This window comes from Arvicanthis niloticus, chromosome 7 (assembly GCF_011762505.2).
Source record: "Arvicanthis niloticus isolate mArvNil1 chromosome 7, mArvNil1.pat.X, whole genome shotgun sequence".
In the NCBI taxonomy this organism is placed as follows: domain Eukaryota; kingdom Metazoa; phylum Chordata; class Mammalia; order Rodentia; family Muridae; genus Arvicanthis; species Arvicanthis niloticus.
Genome location: NC_047664.1, coordinates 38,759,607 through 38,779,362, shown reverse-complemented (window position 1 = coordinate 38,779,362; position 19,756 = coordinate 38,759,607). Strand labels below are relative to the sequence as shown.

At 54.4% G+C, this 19,756-nt stretch overlaps 2 protein-coding genes across 3 annotated transcripts in view; one reads left to right on the top strand and one right to left on the bottom strand.

The window, feature by feature from the left end:
* Positions 1-6,156, top strand: part of Poln (DNA polymerase nu) — a 148,651-nt gene extending 142,495 nt beyond the window's left edge. Inside the window, exons 24-26 of one of the 2 annotated variants that reach the window (XM_076938307.1) lie at positions 3,625-3,692; positions 4,405-4,466; positions 5,815-6,156. In XM_076938307.1, the coding sequence (XP_076794422.1) occupies positions 3,625-3,692; positions 4,405-4,466; positions 5,815-5,895 (211 nt within the window). In that variant the 3' untranslated portion in view covers positions 5,896-6,156. Of the gene's footprint in view, positions 1-3,624; positions 3,693-4,404; positions 4,475-5,814 lie in introns of those variants that run through there. The other variant, XR_013111794.1, reaches the window with a different exon arrangement.
* A 1,345-nt stretch (positions 6,157-7,501) lies between these two features.
* Nat8l (N-acetyltransferase 8 like) lies at positions 7,502-16,488 on the bottom strand. Its single transcript, XM_034508956.2, has 3 exons — positions 16,122-16,488; positions 14,802-14,966; positions 7,502-12,653 (listed from the first exon to the last, which is right to left on the bottom strand). Exons 1-3 carry the CDS (start codon positions 16,486-16,488, stop codon positions 12,286-12,288), a joined length of 900 nt encoding a protein of 299 aa, XP_034364847.1. The 3' UTR covers positions 7,502-12,285.
* Between the last annotated feature and the right edge of the window lie 3,268 nt (positions 16,489-19,756).

Genomic DNA, 19,756 nt, shown 5'->3' with positions numbered 1-19,756 from the left:
GTTCTAAAATTTGAAATAGGTCTTATGTGCCCCTGTGTAGCAGCCCAAGAGGGCTTTGGAGACGAGGGAACCTACTTGCTATGGGCATTCCTCACCAAGCTTACAGTTTTTTCTTGGCCTGAAATATAATTCATACTCAAGGCATTAATTTTCCCTTATCATCAGTCTCTCATCTTTCTTTCGAAACTTTATTTCTTCAAACATTTCCCCTGTCCTTTTTGGCCTTGTACCTGTGTTCTTGAGTAATTTTCACACCTCTGCACAGGAGTGTGTACTGTGGATTGGTGCCATACATAGCTGAGGGCAGGAGGCTCAGCTCCAAGCCCTGTTGTCCACTGCCTTTTGCAGCCCTGTTCCAGACACATTTTTACTCATTTTACATTTTAAAGAAATAGGTTGGGAAGATGCAAACTTCCTCTGGGAAGAGTTTCAGAGGAAGGTGCAGACACTACAGCTGAGCCCAGCCCCAGGCATGACCAAGAGTCAGGTGTGAGCAGACTATTGCAAAAGTTGAGCTCACCTGGTTTTTTTGTCATCCTCCCTGTCTTCTGCCTAGTAGTCCCAATGATTTCCTTCCAATTCCCTACAATTTCTGAAGTCTGTACATCTGCCCACTCCCGCTGTTCTAGAGATGACCTCTAGCTTCACCTGGACTATGCAGGTTGTATTCTGAAATTTCTTAAATTCAGAAAGCATCTTCTGCCAATTCTTGCCTGAAGTAAATGGACCTAGGAGCAGTCTGTGTCAGCCCATTCTGGCAGCTGCTGAAAGCACACAGCACTCTGCATCTGCCACATTCAAGGCTTGCCTCTCTGTTGCTCTTTTAGGGATTTTTGAGAGGCGTTGGCATATTAAGGCTTAGGGTCTCCTTGGTGGCAATATCTTTCCAAAATCTGAGCACAGAGAATCTGATCAGGGATACAGAGAAGAGGAAATAAGGCAATAAGCAGCATGCACCTTGTCCAAATCCAGGCAGAGCCGAGCTAGGGCTGGGTGTCCTCCCAGGGTTGCAGAGTCTTCTACCTTGTACCACCACACAAATGTACTTCTAGGAGGGAACCACAAAGAATTGAGCATGTCTAGAGTGTGCTGTAAGAGGGAGCTTCCTGGCAGGCTCTTGGCAAAGGGATGAGATTAGGCCCTTCTGGAAAGTTCTCTCAAAGGAACCTGGGTCAGTCTGCCTGTGTCAGGTCAACCAGATGCAAATACAAATACAGAAGCTCTGTGTCCTCTGTAGAGCAGATGTGAGCTGTGGGGGCATGCCCTCCTTCGGGTAGCCTGGGTGGTCTAAGCCTGTATTCTTCTGTTTCTCCTGCTTGTTCTTGTGCCCCAGCTTCCAGTGAGAAGTGTGATGTCTCTGTGTTTGTGATAGTGATGTGTGAGTGACTAACAGTCACACTTATTAGGTCCTGCCACACTGGCAGCTCAGATTGCATGGTGTGATTTCAAGAAGTGTGAAGGCACTTCTGCTAAATCTGGAAAGAGTTGCAAGTACCTCTTCTGAAAAGTAAGCCCCTTGGGAACCAAGGCCTGACAGACACCTTGATTTTAGTTTAAGGAAACATATCAGTGCTATAGCTTAGTCCCTGTCATGTCCTGCCACAGTCAGACTTCTGGAAGGGCAGTGTTGGTGCCCTAGCCAGAGGCAGTACATAAGACACAAAGACACCCCTTTGTGAATGTTTCTGATGAATAGTGTATGTATACTTCACTTTTCCCTAGTCTGGCCCCAGCATGATACATCCATTGCCTGAACAATTTTTAGGATGTTCATTTGTTGGCCTCTAGTAACTATGACCTGGCTACAGTAGCCTGGGCTCAAAAGGTATACCATTGTCCTGCCTGAGAAGTCCAAGGCACAGAGGCTGCTGACTGTTTTAGAAGCTCAGGCCCTATCCCTTTGGTGTCATGATAGACAGCTGTGCTAATGATCACAGCACCTTCCAGGCAAGAGAAGGGAGGTAATGGTCAAAACAACCCTTTGCACATCTCCCTGGGAGTTGGAAAACAGATGACTTCTGTGTCAACCCGTCATAGCAGAGATGCAATGTATGCTGGCAATGTAGCCCCTTCTCTTTCCCATTCAACAGCAAAAGGGTGACAGAAAAGACAAATGGACAATTCACCATAGAACTATGCTGTCAAGTGCCATCGTGGCTATTCTACTCAGACATTTAAAGGCTGCTTCTTCCTTCCAGCCAGGGTTCACCATCAGATCTCAATATCTCTGCTGGCATAAAGGGATTGCTACAACTTCCCTGTGAAGCCTCAGCTTCTTGCTGCCATAGGGAAGCACAGGGCAAACAGCAGTGGGGGACATATGGCATGTGATTGTTGCCTTCAGAGTCCCATCCAGGAGACAGAGCAAGTCCCATAGAGGACAGAGCTCATGGGATCCTTCTATGCCCTCAACCCTTCCTTGAGGGCTATAGGTCCTGGTGACCATCCCTACCACATGCACAACATACTCCAGCCCTGAGTGTGCAGAACCAGGGGTTCACCGCACACCCCTATGTATCCACAAAGGTGCTAGCACCAGGTCTGGGGAGCACACAGCCACAGGATACTGAAGTGTCATCTCCCCGGGAAGCTTGAGCACCAGAATCCCACCCTCTAGGGAGCCTGTAGGTTTGAGCCGGCTAGCACATGTGCTGACATAGGTCTGCGGGTTGAGTACTCAGATCGCCCCAGCATTTTATTTCTTATCCTGTGCAAGTCTATACCTGTTCCTCCAACATGCTCACTCAACAAAGTACTGCTTCCTAGATTCCTTCTGAGGTCAGAAGGGGCTAAAGAAGCCATACAGGACTGTGCAGAAAGTGGAATCTGAGCAGCCCTCAAAACCAAGTTCAACTAGAGCTGTGGTTTGGTGCCCCAGAGTACATGTGCAACACTATATGGGCCATTCAAAATACCCCATTATCCAATGTAGTTTTGTACCTTAAAATTTTTAATTTTGAGTATTTTATGACTTTAAAATAAAGTTAAAAAGAAATATTGCCCCATCATTTCCTCTAAGCTGAGAGGTACATTCCCAGAACATTCTAGATTTAGCTTCCCTCCTCACAGCAGGAGTGGCTCTCCTAACCCACCTCAGCACTGCTGCCCCATCTGTGCACATCATCATATCCCAGACAATGGAAAGTGGGGAACATGGCAGGTGGTGGTGGCACACACCTTTAATCCCACTCCTTGGGAGCCAGAGACAGATGAATTCCTGGGTTGAGGCCAGCGTGGTCTGCAGAGTGAGTTTCAGGACAGTCATGGGTATGCAGAGTAGGGAACTCGGGAACATGAAGAGGTCCCATATGTTTTGCTTTCCCAGGGAGTTCTTTCTCTGCTCTGCCAGTCTTCCATGAGCATAAAATGCTCAGCCTGTCAGGGACTGGACAGCTCTCCATAAATCATGTCTCCCTCTCCCCTAGCCTCTCCTGCCCACATCCTGGAGCTGTCTGATGGTAAGCAATCTCAGACCATAGTGCCAGGATGGCTATATACCTATTCCACACAGAGCCACACTCTTTCATAAACCAAATGCCAAACAACCTATAAGGAACTTTGAAGGATAGCCTTAGGTCTCATGTGGAGGTATCCACACTCCCAAGTGACTTCTTTCCTCTCCAGGTTAGTTGCCCAAATTCATGATGAGCTGCTGTTTGAAGTGGAAGATACTCAGATCCCTGAGTTTGCAGGTGCGTCCAGGGGAGCATAGTGGGTGGTGGTGTCCAACAGTTAGGAAATGTGCTATCTCCTTGAAGCTTCTCTCTATATCTCGAGGCTTCTCCCAGCTGGCAGCTGACCTGGTGACCCTAGTAAGAGAAGATACATGTCTAGTGCTCCAGAACAGCCATGAAGCTTTTGTGCATAGGCATCTATGACACAAACTCCTAAGACAGATCGTACTCTTAGGGCCACAAAGCTACCTTCAGAGGCATGACAAGAACTTGAGACCTTTGCCAGAAGCCTCAAAGATAATATGCCCTTCCGTGCTCAGACTATTTTGACTAAGAAGAGTAACCTGCTGCCTCCTCATAGATGTACCATCACAGCCAGAATTGCTGGTGTGGTCACAGCACCCACCCACCTCTGTTGGCCTGCCGCTGCTGGGAAGAGCTGGGGTGGAAGGACAGGGCCAGCTCGTTCAGTACAGTGACCAGAAGAGTGGCCTGGGGTCCTTTAAGCTCCATCCTGAACTGTAGATGTGGACACTGGGAATTGAATAAACTTTGAGGTTATATGAGAGGATCAAGAGTTTGAGTGACCTGTAGCCCCAAGAAACAACCAGGTAACTTGGAGCAAGCAGCAAGGAAGGTTCCTTTATCCTCACCCTTCGGGGCCTGGAAGCCAGAAGGCTGGCCAGACCTTGACCCACACAGCCTGTAAGCAGCTGTTTTCCTGTTTCAGCTCTTGTCAGAAGGATCATGGAGTCCTTGCAACAGGTCCAGACCCTGGAACTGCAGCTGCAGGTAAGGAGACACATCTGCCCAACATCACTGCTATATCCCTTACACTTTGAGTCAACTTAGGGTGGGCAAGAGGGCCCCACCACCTTCAGAGGTCAGGGGGGCAAGGAAGAAGGCAAATTCCAGTCTTGTGCACCAGGACTACTGCCCTCCAAACCTACACTTGCCCCTGCCCTGCTGCGGAGCCCTTTCCCTACTGGATGACTTGGCTGCTACCTGGTAAGAAGCCACCACCATGGATATCCACTGTTGTTTCTACCAGCCTCTGGCTAAACTCCTTCTCTGAGACTCAACATCACTGAAGGTGTGAGCACTGGACCCTACCTACTCCAAGTATACCCCAAGACATGTCTAAACACAAGCCTACTCTGCACCTGGCTAAACCCTGCTTGGAGGTAGTTCTGAGTTCTTGCCAAGAAAAGACATTTGAATGTTTCAGCACAGGCTCTCCAGAGCAGTGTGGACAACCAGGTAGTGAGTACAGGCAGGAGGAACCTTGAAGCCTATAGAGCCACCCAGATGATACCAGAAACACATCTTTTCATTTAGTAAAGAATCTGGCCCAATGGACCCCTCAGAACTGAGCAGAGCTACAGAAGCCAGCTGACCACCTTTCAGAGCAGCCTTGCCTCTGCTCACAGGCTCTGAGACCTTCCTGGAAAAGATTCTACCTGGTACTTTTCCCTTTATTGAAAGACACCCTGTGGCACACCAGGGCATGACACTGCTTCTAGACAGGTGGCCAAGTGGCAGAGTCAAGGAGCAACATATGTATTTTACCCAGTTGGTGGCAGGACTCCTCCTCCCTGAGGTAGTCTACAAAATCTACAGTGCCTATAATGAACAAGAAGTAGGTGCTGAGGGAAGAGCTTGAAGTCAAGGAAACTAAATTTAGCTGCCGTCAGGGGGCCCTCATGAGGCAGAAGGCTGTGGGAAACAGTTGAGGGCCAGCCCCTTTTTTCTGACAAGGTGGCTTTGTCTAGTGCCTTGGGAAAAGGCCCACCTCTAGCAGGGGTCTTCTGCCCTCTAGCATAATACACTCTGACAGGGTGAGTGAGCGCATGTTGCACTAAGACATTCCTACCCTAAGGCACCATGCCTGGGAGCCTGGTAGGCCTACACACTGAAGCCTGGTAGATAGGGAGGTCCACCATGGTACATGCATGTGATGTGAGCTTACAACAGGGAAAGTGGGATTTTACACATGTATGTCTATATTTGTGCTGGGATGTGTGGCTGCTCTATCTGTAGAAGTGTGTGTCCCTGAGCACTGCTTCCTCATCAACATGCATGGGCCCTGGGAGGTGACTGGGTTTCTCCTTGGAGCTCATTTCTGGTTGTCACCCCACAGGTGCCCCTAAAGGTGAACTTGAGTGTTGGCCGCTCATGGGGACACCTGGCCCTACTGCAGGAGACCCCGGGCTCAGCCTGACTTATCTCCCAGCAACAGTCCGGCTACCAGTGAGGTCCCTGTTCCCTACCCCCATAAAGGACATTTTGTTTTTCATCCTAAGTTTGTCTGTATCCCTAGGCAACAGTGGAATGAGAGAGTTTGTTTCCACCAACCCATCCTACAGCCTTTCCCATGTCACAAGCTTGTACTTTGTGAGGGCTAAACTGATACAGGCCACATTAACCCTTTGTGGGACAACTGAGGCACCTGAATTAAATACCTAATGAGAAGCTGTCTTCATCCTTAGGTGAGTGGGTTCTTCCTATTGGTACACACAGACACACACAGACACACACAGACACACACACACACACACACACACACACACACACACACACACACACACACAACATACAGTCTACTCAGCAAGAGGCTGGACTGAGAACTGCCTCAATGAAGTTTGGCCCTTGATGAGTGTCTACCCAGGCCCTGTTCTTCTCTGTGCCAAACATAATCCAGTATGGACCATGTGCAGTAAGAAAGCTGACATCTGGCACTAGGGAGAGCACCACAAGGTTTAAGATAAAAGACCAGCTCCATAGCAGGTGGCCTTCTGGTTGTTTCAAAGCTGGCCTCTGTTATGACACCCAAGCCCAGGAAAAGATCACCAAGTCCCTCTGCCTCTGGGAAGGGCAGCCCCTGACTATGCCATGGTTACATTCCTCCAGAGGAAGCTCCTAGAAAGCTATCCAGGGGCTGAGCTGAGTGTCTGAGTTTAGGAAACCCTCCCACAGCCTTCAAGGGTCTCCCTACTGACAAGGCTGGCTGACAACTGCACAGGGTCTGACAGGATATGTGTCTTCATTCACCAAGATGTCTACCCCTCAACCTGGCCAACACTGATACCTGTGAAGATTCTAATCTCATACCATTCCTAAGATGCATGTTGGTAGACAGGTAGACAAGCAGCAGGGGACACACAGCCTGTGGTGGAGCCACCCAGCAGTTGGCTGCCAGCACTATCAGGGTCTAGGAGAGCCCTCAGAAAAAAAAATGAAGCTCTTCATGGATCCAACCCCCATAAGCCCATGGGTGTTGGCCTTGTAAATATCTACCAGAACCAGGCCAGACAAGTGGGGCTTGGTAGCCTGGAGACTGCACCAAGGGTGTCTCAGCTGTACCTGAAGTTTAATTGCCCAAGGACTATAGGGAACCAGCATAGAGGCAGAGTAAAACCTTCAGGTTGCTGCTGGGCCTGAGGCAATCCTACCCCTCTACCTTCGCCACCACTCCACCCCTACTACCTCTCCACCCTACAGCCAAGCTGTCCTAGTCTGGCTGCTGCCACTATATCTACCATGCTTAGGAAATCATGAAGGGCTACAGCCCCTAATCATCCCTGGCCAGAGAGAAGTCCAAGCCCCTCCTCCCTAGTAAGAGACAGAGCATCATGGGAGGTTGAGCTTGGTAATAGTTTCAGGAAGGGGCCTCAACTCCACAGGGATAGCAAGGTCCTAACCCTGTCTCAATGATTCCACTCCTGCTCCAGTGTCCAGCTCAGCCAAACACAGGCAGAAAAGGCCCAGAGCATGGGAAAGCCAGTATATCCACCACAGGAGGTGCCTCAAAAAAGCACAGAGCCTGGTTCCTTCAATTCTGGTTTTATTGAAAAACAGCAGCATTGGGGGCCGTGCAGGCAGGGGCACACACCCACTTGGGCCCCCAGCCTGTCTTCTTGGGAACTCGGCTCGTCACCTGGCCCTAGGGGCTATTTTGGCACATCCTGGGGTTTCAGGACACCCCCAACCCCATCATGGGCTCACAGTACAAATTCAGGAACAAACCACAACAGTGAGACCTACCACTGTGTCATACTCTCTGCACCCTGGCCAAACCCAGTCCGAGTCCTATCCAAGGGGCCTTCAGCTCCTCTACCCTACCCTCAGCTGATGGACAGAGGTGAGGGCCAGCAGAGGCTCAGCTGGCCTGGCGGGGTTGTGCTACATTCACATGGAGCTGGGCAGGACAGGGGAGGGAATGGGCATAGTGAGAGACAACCACAAGACCCTGCTTCTTACCACAAAGTGCCTCCCAGATCAGAGACTGTCCCCACAGGTTCCCTCCCACTGCTACACATGTGCACATACAAACATGCACACATTCATACACATATGGAGATGCCCACACATACTCACACATGCTCACACACATGCAACACATGAATGTGATTTCTTGGGCACATATAGTCACATCAGCACATGAGCACAGATGGCATGTGCTTGTGTGTGTGCGCACACATGCACCTCAAGACAACTTTCTCAGGCTGCCCCTTGAGCCTGACAAGAAGATGACCTTGTGGATGCTGCACAGTTCCTACACACACAGAGATGCTCACACATGCAAACACATACTCGCAGATGCACATACTCACATGTGCACAGATGCACATACACAGATGGGCATGCACATTTATACAAGTAAACCCCTTCTTTAAAATGGCTAATTATTGCTGTTTTAAAAATAAAATACATCCAACAGTGGTAAGTCAAGGCTCATCTTCCACCCAGCTCCAGGCAAGTTCTGCCCACTGTCATGGACCCCTCCCTTGCTGGAAGCACAGTGATGGCAGCACCAAGAGCAGCACAGCCCAGGGGCTGCCCCACACCCAACATAGAGTGTAGCCGAGAGCCAAGGACAGAACCATCACTGAGGCTACAACTGACCAAGAGGGCAGTAGCAACAGGTGCCAGCAGCACCGCTACCATGGACAGGGAGACACAACCACCTCAGATCAACTCTCTCAGCCTGCCCCTTGGGCCTGACAAGAAGATGGGTGCTGCATAGTTCCTACCCAGCTAGGAAGTCACATCCAGCCCCCCAAGAAGCCTGGGACACCAGCATAACCCAAAAACTTTTGTACCTGGGCCTCTAACCACAGGCACAGTCCTGGAAGCCAGCTCCAGGAAGCTGTGATCGTGGGGCTACCTGGGACTGGCAAAAGCAAGTAGGAATGGGCAGCGTGTTTTCCAGCAACAAGTGACAGTCTAGCAAGTCCCAGGCACCAGGCCAAAGCCCAAGCTCACCTCAGGTGTGTCCCTGACTCTGTCCTCTGACCTATCCCCTTATCTCAGGAAGGGTACCTGTGTAAGATAGGAACCATCGAAGCCCCTGAGACTAACCTGTTATCCACAGGGCCTCCCAGCCAGAGCCAGCCATTTACCACCTCACCCAGGTTAGCACATCCCTCAGCAGCTGCCCAACCACAGGGCATTGCTAGGATGAAGAGTAAGCACAGGAGTGAGATCAGGACATGGAAGAGGCTGTTGTGGCCACCAGGGCATGGCCTCGCTACACTCAGGAGTGTGCTGCCCCACCCTTCAGGAGCCAGATCTTAGCACATACAGGCCAGCCTCTTGACCATACAACAGAGACTAGGCATCTGCAGAGACACATGCCTGGGCAGTGGCAGCTGCCAGGAGACAGTCAAGCAATGGTATACCACATCTATGCTATAGGGTCATCCCACACTGACATTCTGGAACATTCCATCATCTCTTCCCCCCTCCCTACTCTAAAGGTTCCAAGCAAACAATAGAACTCCTGGAAGCCACAGATCCTGAGCAGAGTCAGACCCCAGGCTGGTCTTCCCTGGGCCTTCCCAGACCCAGAGTACAGGTGCTGGCCACTTCAGGTGCTTGAAGGCCCAAGGGAGGGGGAGATGGCTAGCAAACTCAGAGGAGGGACACCAAGCACATGGCCACCAAGTGGAGCAGGGAGGAGGGCCTCCACAGAGGTAGAAGAAACATTAGAATTTCAACAAACACAAAATTCACATCAGTGCACATGTGCAGAGCACTTATATAGCTCTGGCTGGGAGGATGGAGTGGACATGGTCAGGCCCAGTCATCAGCATGCTCAGCTTTCTCCAACCCAAGGAGACAGGTGTGTCTCCAGGGCCTCAGACCCTGCCAAGCTACATACTGCTTGGTGAGGCTCCATCCTAGTGCAGCTGGAGCCTACCCCACCATCCATTCCTGGAATCTCTACCAAGTCTTGGCAGCAACAGAAGGCAACGAATACTTGAGAGCCCAGCAAACTTCCCTTTATCCATGGGTTATTCAGCAGGAAGAGGCTGGTGCTAAGAGGCTGGGAGGGCCACACCTCCCCCCAGGCTCCTAGGATGGAGCTCATCCCAGGTCAGTATCAAGGAGACATGGGTGGCTACAGGATCCCCAAGCTTTGCCCTGGCCCAAGTGATCCCAGTGCACTGCCATACCCTCCAACCCCAAAAGACTGCAGGTCCCAAAGGCACAGGATCAGAGAAGCCTTAGCAGCTGGTGATGTCCAGCAGACCTGGCTCCCACTTAGGCCCACCCAGGCCTCAGACCCACCAGCAGTCTCTGACCCCATGGGCCTCAAACACCAGCAGTCCCTATAACCCCACAACAACTAAGACTAGCCCCGAGCCGAGACCACTCCAAACAGAAAAGAGAAAAAAGGCACAACTGTTTGTTTTCCATTTTGCTAAAACACTTTACGTCTGTCTGTATAATCCAGATTAACAAAATCTGAGAGCTGCAAGAAAATAGGGTGCCAATTTCTGTACAGTCTACAAAACTCCCATCCCCAAGTGGGGACCGGGCACCACCAGGGAGGAATGTACAGGGGAGAGCGGGGTCTGTACAGTGTTCTGCAAATGCCTCAATTGCTAACAGGACAAAACGCCCCTCAGGAAGCTGGGTTTTTCCACCAACTCATTAACTCTAAAGAGCCTTTCTAATAATGTAGCCTTGGTGCCAGGGCCCAGCTCTGTGGTCTACCTAGCCTGCCACTCCTCACCCAAGCCCCACACAGAGGAGTATGCATGGGCCTTTATGCACCCCCTGCACTAAAGCTAAGTCCAAGTTTCAGCTGGCCACATGAACACTGCCAGCTACTTCCTCTCCCTGTCCGAGGCCATCCCCACCCCCATCTAGGCTGGACCCTAAGTGGGACCTCAAAAAGGAGAGGCCAGGAGCATAGTTGGCCTAGATTAGTCTGTTGTGGGATGGCTGGACCCACCCCAACCACCAGCTCCTGTCCTCAAAAGCAGTGCCCAGCCCTTTCTATGAGGCTTTAGGACCCTCCAGTCCCCTCAATCCTGCATACAAGGAATCAAGGGACAGCCTGAGCCTCACAGACTTTGTGTTGTGAGGGCACTTTGGGGGCATTTACACTAAATTAGAGTTTCCTTCCATACTTCAAACTGAAATCTTCTACCTACCCGGCCACCCACCCCCATCAAATGGGGCCAGAGACCGTGCGTATGCTAGCACCACACCGATGTGTGTCTGGAGGCTCAAACTACCATTTTGTCCCAGTAATTAAAGTCATGCAGAGTGCTATTCTGTCTACGTAACTTATTAGAGAATGGGTTGTTTCAGGCTGGAAGAAGCTGTGGCAGGCATTGCCAACAACAGCCTGGGCTAGTTACATTCACAGGGCAGACCACACAAACAGCATGAGGCCACAGGACCTCAGGCAGCTGAGAGGTGGCCACCTGATCTAACAGGTGTTGGGGGAGGTATTCCCCCCGCCCCCATGAAATTCCCACCATGCTGTGCAGTGGATTGCTACAGGAACCAAACCCCGGTGACCAGCCAAGTCAGCCAGAGCAAGGAGGCACGGGGACCAAAAAGGGAAAGAGGTAAGATGATTTCAAAGCAAAGCAGGAGTGGATAGAGCCAGGTTAGGTAAGGCCAACCCAGGCCTGGCCCCACCAGAGAGCAGACAGAGTCAGGCAGGTAGGCCCTCCAGAGGCCAGCTCAGGACAGGACAAGGGAGCTCACCAGCTCAGGCCTGAGGTCCAGGCTGGGCAGGGCAGCAGGGCAGGGGGCTGTGGCATGCGGCATGCTGCAGCCAGGCCATGTCCTTAGCATGCACAGGGCAAAGCAGGGCCTGGGGCCAGCTCGGCCCCCCATGGGGCAGTGGCTGGCCAGTCCAGCAGACCACTCTTCCAGAGCCCAATAGCTGAGCCTTAGCCTGGCTGGGGGCCAGGGTTCTGCTCCTGGGGGGGAGGGGGTGTTTTAGAGGTTCTGTGCTTGATGGGCAAGGCTAGTCCTTCCCTGATGGAGGCAGGCTGGGCAGCTTTGTGGATAGTTCAGATGGTCCACAATGCTACTCTTGAAGGCATGATGAACCACTCTGATGGGCTGGGGAGGCAAGGGCCATGGCTGCAGACAATCCACCCCACCAGAGTGTTGTGGATGAACACTCTGGACTGGGACCCTGTGGCCCCAGAACCAGCCAGGTGATGAACCAGCATGATGCTGAAAAAGGAAAACCCAAACAAACGCCAAGGTGAGCACTGGAAAGCAGGGCCGCACTGGGCAGCGAGCAGGAGGGCAGAGGTGGACGGGGGCAGACAGGGTGGTGGGCAGGTGGTGGTGGTCACTCCTCGCGCAGCTGCAGGCGGTAGCGGTGGTAGCGGACCTGGAAGAAGAGGCGCTCGGCCAGCGAGAGGGTCATGCCAGGCAGCACGTAGTGATCACTCGCGCCCATATGTCTGAAGCCCAGTGACTCATAGAGCTTGTGGGCGGCCACCTTAACAGCTGTGGTGCCCAGTACCACTGCAGAATAGTTGTGCAACATGGCAAACTCCAACACCCTCCTGCCCAGAGCCTTGGCGATGCCTTTGCCGCGGAAGCGCGAGTCCACGGACATGCGGAGCAGCTCCACTGTGTTGTCCTCCTCATGGGCCCGAGCGGCCACGATGCCCACAACGTTGCCGTCCAGCACAGCCACCCAGAAACAGGAACCTAGGAAGAACATGACAGTCAGGGACATTTTGCATGGAAGACTGGAGAGGCTTCAGAGTTGCCTGTTCCAGCTGGGTGCCATGTCAAGGTATCACGATGATGCTCAATCCTCCAGTGCCCTGACCCACCATTCAGCTCTTTTGAACACCACAGGAGGCCATGATTTAAGATAACCTGCCTCCTCTAGACCCTCTGAGCAGCAAGAACACTCCACAAGCCTCAGTCCAGGCCAACCTCCCCAACTTTGCATGACAGGATCCCATGTCACAAGCAGACACAATCAGCTACAGCCTGAGTCTCTACTAGCCTGGCTAGAATAGTAGTTGGAGGTGCCTAGGAGCTGGACAGGCCTTGACGAAGCAGGTTCCTACCGCCAGACCTCCTGAAAAACCCCAGGCAATCACAGCCAGCGCCACAGGGCAGAGTATGTCTTGCTGACACATTCTGAATCCCAGCCTTTGGCCTGCCACACTCCTCCCACAGCATCTTTGCATGGACAGAACTGAATGAGAACCCAGAAGAATGTTTTATAACCCAGTGAGGGACTACAGACAGCCACACACACCCCAACCCCAGTAACCCAGCTTCTACCGGGCAATGAGCCTGACACCAGGCTAGCCATCCCCACCTACAGAGAAGCCATCCCACCCACACTCCTACAAGAAAGGAGAGAGTGAGAACAAGGAGTTTGGATGGGAGGAATGCTGAAGGGCACAGACCACGGGGAACCCAGTCACCTTCATGCACTAGAGGTCCACGGTCAAAGGGATACCCAGAGACGCTGAGGGAATGTGGAAGGGACGGAGCATCTGGCCCAGCCAAGAGAGTGACTTGCTGTGGGTGATCTGGCCTAATTGGCCTTACACACCCCACCTCCAGCCTCCTTCAAAGGACCACACTTCCCCTAAAGGCTCTGCACCTGTACTTGCCCTCACCTAGGAGTAGGAAGCACTCCTCCCTACACTTCTCACCTCTGGGGAAGCCAGTTCCTCCCGTGCAGACTCTGTGCTCTACAGTTGAGGGTGCTGCCTGCCCACCCTCCACCAGTGTAGCAGAGAAAGCTACCAGCTCATGGAGGCCCCTGGTCCCAACCCCATACGCCAACTGCCCTCTTACCAGCTGCCCCACACAATCAGACCAGAGGTCAGGACAGCCCCCAGCACCCAGTTGTCACTCTTCCCACTTGCATAAGAACTCCCATAAATCTACACAGCCCAGTTAGTTGGTGTCCAGCGTTAGCTCTTGTGGGGTCCTGTAAACCCAGCAGATGCTCAAAGGTTAGCAGGAACTGCCACACTTTAACCCCTGAGGGTCCTGAAGTTCAGAAAGAGCACAGAAAAGGAACCTCTGACCACACCCATCAACTCCTGCTATCTACCACAGCCCGCTTCAGCCATTTTCCACCTCCTTTTCCCAAGCAGAGGCAGGTAGGTCTAGGGCCCTGCAGAGGACAGGAAAGTGTACTTGAATGTGGGTAGGGGCTGAGAAGAACAGCAGGCCCCAAGGCCAGCTAAACAGGACATTGGGGTACAAGATGGGATGGCTGGGGAGGAGCTGGCAAAAACTATAGCTGGCAAGGCCAGAGCAGCTGCCCTTCTTGAAATCGACCTGGTTCCTGCTGGCCAGTCCCCTATGCTCAGCTCCTCACATCCCAAAATGTCTCTCTCCTCTGGTTCCCACACCCCAGCCTGCTTCATGGCTTGCCTCGGGGAGAGACCAGTCTCTAGCTCCTGTAGATCAGAGTCCCAGACCCTCTTTCTACAGAAAGCCTTGGGGTCTGGGATAATACCTTGTGGTTCACTAACCTAGTCAGGAGGCCAAGTAAGGCCTGAACCCCCTGCTCAATCTTCTGCTCCCTGAGACATCTCCTGTGCCACCCAGGATTCCTCCACTTTGGGTTGGCTCGGGTCCAGCCAGGACTTCACCCTCAAACACACAAACAAATGGCAGGTACCAGGAAAAGGTATCCAACAGAGGACACGGTGGGGAGGACTTCTTTCTGGCTCTCCCCTGCTGACACTCCACCCTTAGCTAGAGGCCTCAGTCATTCAGAAGGCTCAGAACATCAGGATCCCACAGCCTAGGCCCTCTTGTGCCTGAAGGTGAAGAGGGAGGGGGTAAGCAGAGTTAGAGAATTCCAGAACTCACCTGGCGGCTTCATGTAGTACTGCTCAATGTCGGCCATGTCCGTGTGCAGCGCACACTCCAGGTAGGCCAGAATCACCTTGCGACTGTAGTAGTAGCGCAGGGCCAGGAGCCCAGCCGGCACCAGGCATGTCAGCAGCAGTGAGCGGGTCACAGCAAAACAGAGGGCTGCAGGCAAGGGAGCACAGGTGAGGTGGCAGGTGCAGAGGGGCACGCGGCCAGGCTGGACATGCGTAGGTCCCAGAGCACCCGGAGTCCAAACCACCTTGGTAAATCAGTGCTTAGGGATGCTCCCCACCAGGGACTGTTTCTCTGTGTAGCAGTCATGGCCGCAGTCCCTCTCTACGCTTCCTCATTTCCAAGCTCTCTGGCGTAAACACCTGCTACCTTCACAACCTGAAACAAAGGTCCACAATACAGCCTAGGCCAGACCAGTGCTGGTCAGCCCTTGGTTCCCTCAGTTTCCAAAGGGGCTCTTGCCTACTCCACCTAGCCTGGTGCTAAGTCAAAGAGCTGGACAGAGACACCAGGGCACTGCCTATCGAAGCAGGTCATCCCGCGCCGGGCTGTGAAAGGACCCAACTAGAGCCCTCTCTGGGCAGCTTCGGAGCCCACTAGGTTGATAGAATCAGGCGACAAACACCACGCCATTTCCAACTTCATTTATGCTGTGGAGGAGGAAAACGCACAAGAGCAAAAGTTGCCTCCTTTGAATGACCTTGGGTGAGTCGCCTCAAGCTCCTCATCTGCAGAATGGGATGGCACGGAATGGGAGGGGGTGTGCTTCAAGATAGCACGGGGTATCCTCTCTGTAGCCCTGGCTCTGGTGAACAGTCTCCCTGGCTCCCTGCAGAGCTGGCTGTCTTCCCGTCATAAATTAGCACTTGAGCCTCAGGCGGCCTCCCCCGCCCGCAGATTATATATAGTTGTCGCGCCAGGCCGCAGCTGCAGCGCTACCTGCCCTGTCACGCCGCCCCCACCCGGGATGCCCCGCGACGGAGAGAACGGGCGCCGCGGACTGAGTTGCCAACCCAGTGCTTCCCAGTCCGCAGCGCCCTGCACTCAGCCTGCGCCAGTTCCCACGCCCGGCCCAGGCGCCTTGGCCGAAAGCCCGGAGCGCTGCGCCGCGGGTGCAAGCAGGTCTCCTCCCAGCCGGTCCAGCGCACCGACGCGGCACCCGGGCTCCGAGATGGGGACCCAGGAGGAAGGCAGAGAAAGTCACGCGCGACGGTCCCCGGAGGGGTCCGCTGAACCCGCTGGAGCCGGGCCCGGAGCGGGACTGCCGCAGCCCCGCCGGCCCCCCGCCCCCCGCGGCGCACTGACCCGCCAGCAGGGCGTAGAGCAGCTGGGTGCGCGGGTGCTGCCGCAGGCCGCGAAAAGCCGTGTTGGGGATGCGCTCCAAGATGCCGTCGTAGAAAATGCGGCGCGCCGCCTCCTGCTCTGCTGCGCGGAACTCGCGGATGCACACGCCGCGCCCCTCCGGCGGCCCCGCGCCCCCGGTGCCTCCGTGGGGCTGGGGACCTGCCGCGGGTGGGGGTGCGGCGGCCGGCCCGGGCGCAGCGGGCAGCGGGGGCCACATGGCTCCGGCGGCAGCGAGCAGCGCGTCCTTCTTGGCCCCCGGCAGTGCCTCATGGTCCTCCGTAGCCACGATCTTCGTCTCGCAGACCATGTCGGGAGGCCCACAATGCATGCACCCGGCCAGGCGGCGCAGCGTAGGGACGCGAGCCGGCGGCGGCGGGCAGAGCCCGAGCCCAGGGCAAGGGCGCGGCGCCCTCGGACCCGCGGCGGCGGCAGCGGCGGCAGCGGCTCAGGGGCGCAGGGCGGAGGCAGCGGGCGGCCGGGGCGCGCGCAGGGAGCTGCGCCGCATTTTGGAGAAGTATTTATAATGCAGCGGCGCCAGTGCAGTCGCGGCGCCCGGGGTCCCGCAGGGTCCTAGCGTCCACTGCATTGGCTGCCGAGGGTCACCATGTGATCTCGGGGGTGGGAGCAGACGCCGCCTCCGCGCCCGCCCGATGGCACACTTGGGCTGCGTGGCAGGAGGACCGCGGGAGCACAGAGGGGCCGAGCGGAGAGCGTGCGAGGAAGTGGTCCTCTCTGAGCCGCGAGTGAGCGGCCGCAGGGACAGGGTGCTCAGAGAGGCGCTGCGTGGGGGACTTGAGGCTCGCCAGGAGGACGGCGAGTGATGGACGCCTCTCACCCCACCCCTGAGCTCCCGCAAAGCTGCCGCTGAGCTCGGGCGGGCGTCCCTGCAGCAATGCGTCTTCTTCTTCCGCGGCCGCTGGCAATAGTCACGGAAGTGTCTCCGTCTCCCACCCCTTTGTCTGTACGCGGCTCCCGGCCGAAGTCCTCGTGAGGGGCACCGTGTTCCCTTGACAGGCGCCCTCCGAGCCCGCCGCCGGGGCCGAAAAGACTGAGAGAGAGTGAGGCTGAAATAGGGTATGATGCCCGCGTTGCCTGACGCAGGGCCGAACCCCACCCCACTCCAATCTGACACGGGATAGCTCCCGGCAGCAGACCTTCAGGATTGCAGGACCCCTCCCGGCTCGGCCCCCGCCTTCCCGGCCGGCGCATGCGCCCCGTGGCCTTGGTGCAGGTGCAGCGGGGGCTCGCTTCTGAGCCGTGGTCTCACAGTCCCCAGGAGCAAGACATGCAGACGCAGCAGACTAGGCGCGCATGGAGTGGGGAATGCGTAGTGGCATATCCACTTTCCTAGGTCATGGGGATGGGCACCCCCAAAGCCGAATTAATCCACGTGCTCACGGAGACTCTGACGTCTCTGGAACAGAGCGGAGGACCCTCAGTCTGCCTTATGCCGAACCATGGTTGGAGCCAGCAGAGCGGCTAAGGTCATCTAGAGACTGAAGGGGCCTGTCTTGCAAGCCTGGGAGTAGGATATGGAGAATCCAACAGCTTAAAGGGACTGGGGAGGAGAGGGTCAGGCTAGAGAGGATTCCCCTCTGTGTTTTCAAGACATGGAGGGTGTGTGTGTGTGTGTGTGTGTGTGTGTGTGTGTGTGTGTGCGCGCGCGCGCTTATCTGGGTCCCAGCAGCAACCTTCCTGGACACTGATGCTAAATCTCTGGATATTTCAAAGGAGCTCACTGATAGTACCCAAACAGGCTGAGGCCCCTGACCAGCCACATTGACCTCTCCTAGGTACTGATGTTGGCTAGGTGGTCTGCAGAAACACTGCCGGGGGCTGGGGGTAGTCAGGCAGAAGGGCCCCGGGGAAAGTGAGGCTGAGTATTGAGGACTGGTGGAGCCAAGTAGGTCTGAATCAGGACCCTAGGTTTGAGGGTCGCTGGAGTCTGTAGCCTCAGAAGCAGCAAAGTGGTCTAGTGCCTATAGGGCATCTCTCCTGACCAGATTTGCTCCTTCGTTGTCCTGCACCTCCAGGCCTAGGGGCCTTGACAATACTCACATCAGTGCGATCTGGATGTCCCCCTCGGTTCTGCAGAGGTCTCTTTCCCTGGTCTGCCTGCTCATTCCCTTCATTGCCCCAGTCCTCCTATAATCATCTGCCCCCATGGCCCTGATGGTGGCCTGCACTAGAGCCAACGCATCAGAACCTTCTGAAAGTGTGGAGAGGCCAGAACTAGAGCCCATGAATAGACACTTTGAAGGGCTTGGAGACTCAAAAGATGTTACTGTGCGAGTTGCGCAGACAACAGGGCAGTCCATGGCCCTGGTTAGCCCTGTTCCTCCTTCCTGTCGTGGGGCGCCCTCTGCCGTTCTCCCTTAGGCCATTCCTGGGTGGCATCAAGGTCCTCTTGAATAAAGAAGCAGCCCAGAGTCACTACCTCTCCTGAGCTCCACACGAAGGCTCACACACTCCTCTGCCTGGGTGTCTAGGAAGACTCAGGAGACCCAGCTTTGCTTCCTCACACCCAGCGGCTGACTGCTCCTTCCAGGAGCCTAGAAGTATGTGCCTACAGCCTGACAGGGGTGAAGACGTTTGTCCAGATTTCAGAGACAGAGTGGGGACCGGTGCCCTGAACCCTACACCTGAACATTCATGGGTAGGGATGCTTCCTTAATTGGGCAGCCCTCCACCCACGGTGTGTTCCCTAAGGATGCTGGGGACACAGGACTTATGCCTGCCTGGCATGGTTGCCCCAGGGTCTGTTGGGGGCGGGGGGGGGGGGGGAAGAAGAACCCGGTGCTGAAAATGTGGAGAAAAAGAGTGGGTACTGGAAAGATCCACAGCCAAGGTAATCCTAGGAAATGGCCCTGGGCTAGATGCTGAAAGAGATAAGCCAGAGGCCTCAGGTGTGGACAGGAGCCTTTAAGAGAGGAGAGCCCAAAGCACAGAGAAGAGGACCAGGTCCTGTGTGCCACTGACAGATGCACCAAAACGGCAATTCTGCAATAGTCCCAGGCCAGAAGTTTTGGAGACCCAGACTCAACTCACTCTAAGTGAAAAAAAAAAAATGCCTCCAGAGAAGCTCAGGCTTTGCCCTCCTTAGAAAAGCCTCCTTAGCCAGAGCTTCACCTCCTCAGGACTAGCTGCTGCAGGGATGCTCTCAGAAACCATGCCCCACCCCCACCCATCACTCATCCTTCCTCTGAACACAGACTCAGAGTTCCCAGCCCATGTTAGGCATGACCAATTCAATCCCACTCAGCCGTGGGCTAGGGTGAGGAATAAGCTGATAAAGAGAAAGTCTAGTATTCCTTAGGGATCAACCCTAACCCCCCCCCCCCAAAGGAAGGTGGCCAGCCAGAGCTACCTGAGATCCTGCCAAAAAAAAAAAAAAAAAAAAAGGAGGGGCACGCGGGGGGGGGGGCAAACTTGTGAAGCAGGTCATCAAGACTGAGGAGGTGACTGGGGGAAGAGGAGAGCATGGTTACTTTGTGAATGGAATGTGTCAGCAAGATATTTTCAGCCAGCGCTGGTGGAGCACACCTTTAATCCCAGCACTCAAGGGGTAGAGGCAGGCGGATTTCTGAGTTCAAGGC

What these genes read in the sequence shown, in the direction of transcription:
- Nat8l (XM_034508956.2), bottom strand. Translation starts at nt 16,488, where the DNA reads ATGCATTGTGGGCCTCCCGACATGGTCTGCGAGACGAAGATCGTGGCT. An exon ending in GCTCTACGCCCTGCTGGCGG is followed by an intron (nt 14,967 to 16,121) that starts GTCAGTGCGCCG and finishes CCTTGCCTGCAG; the next exon opens with CCCTCTGTTTTGCTGTGACC. An exon ending in GTACTACATGAAGCCGCCAG is followed by an intron (nt 12,654 to 14,801) that starts GTGAGTTCTGGA and finishes TGTTCTTCCTAG; the next exon opens with GTTCCTGTTTCTGGGTGGCT.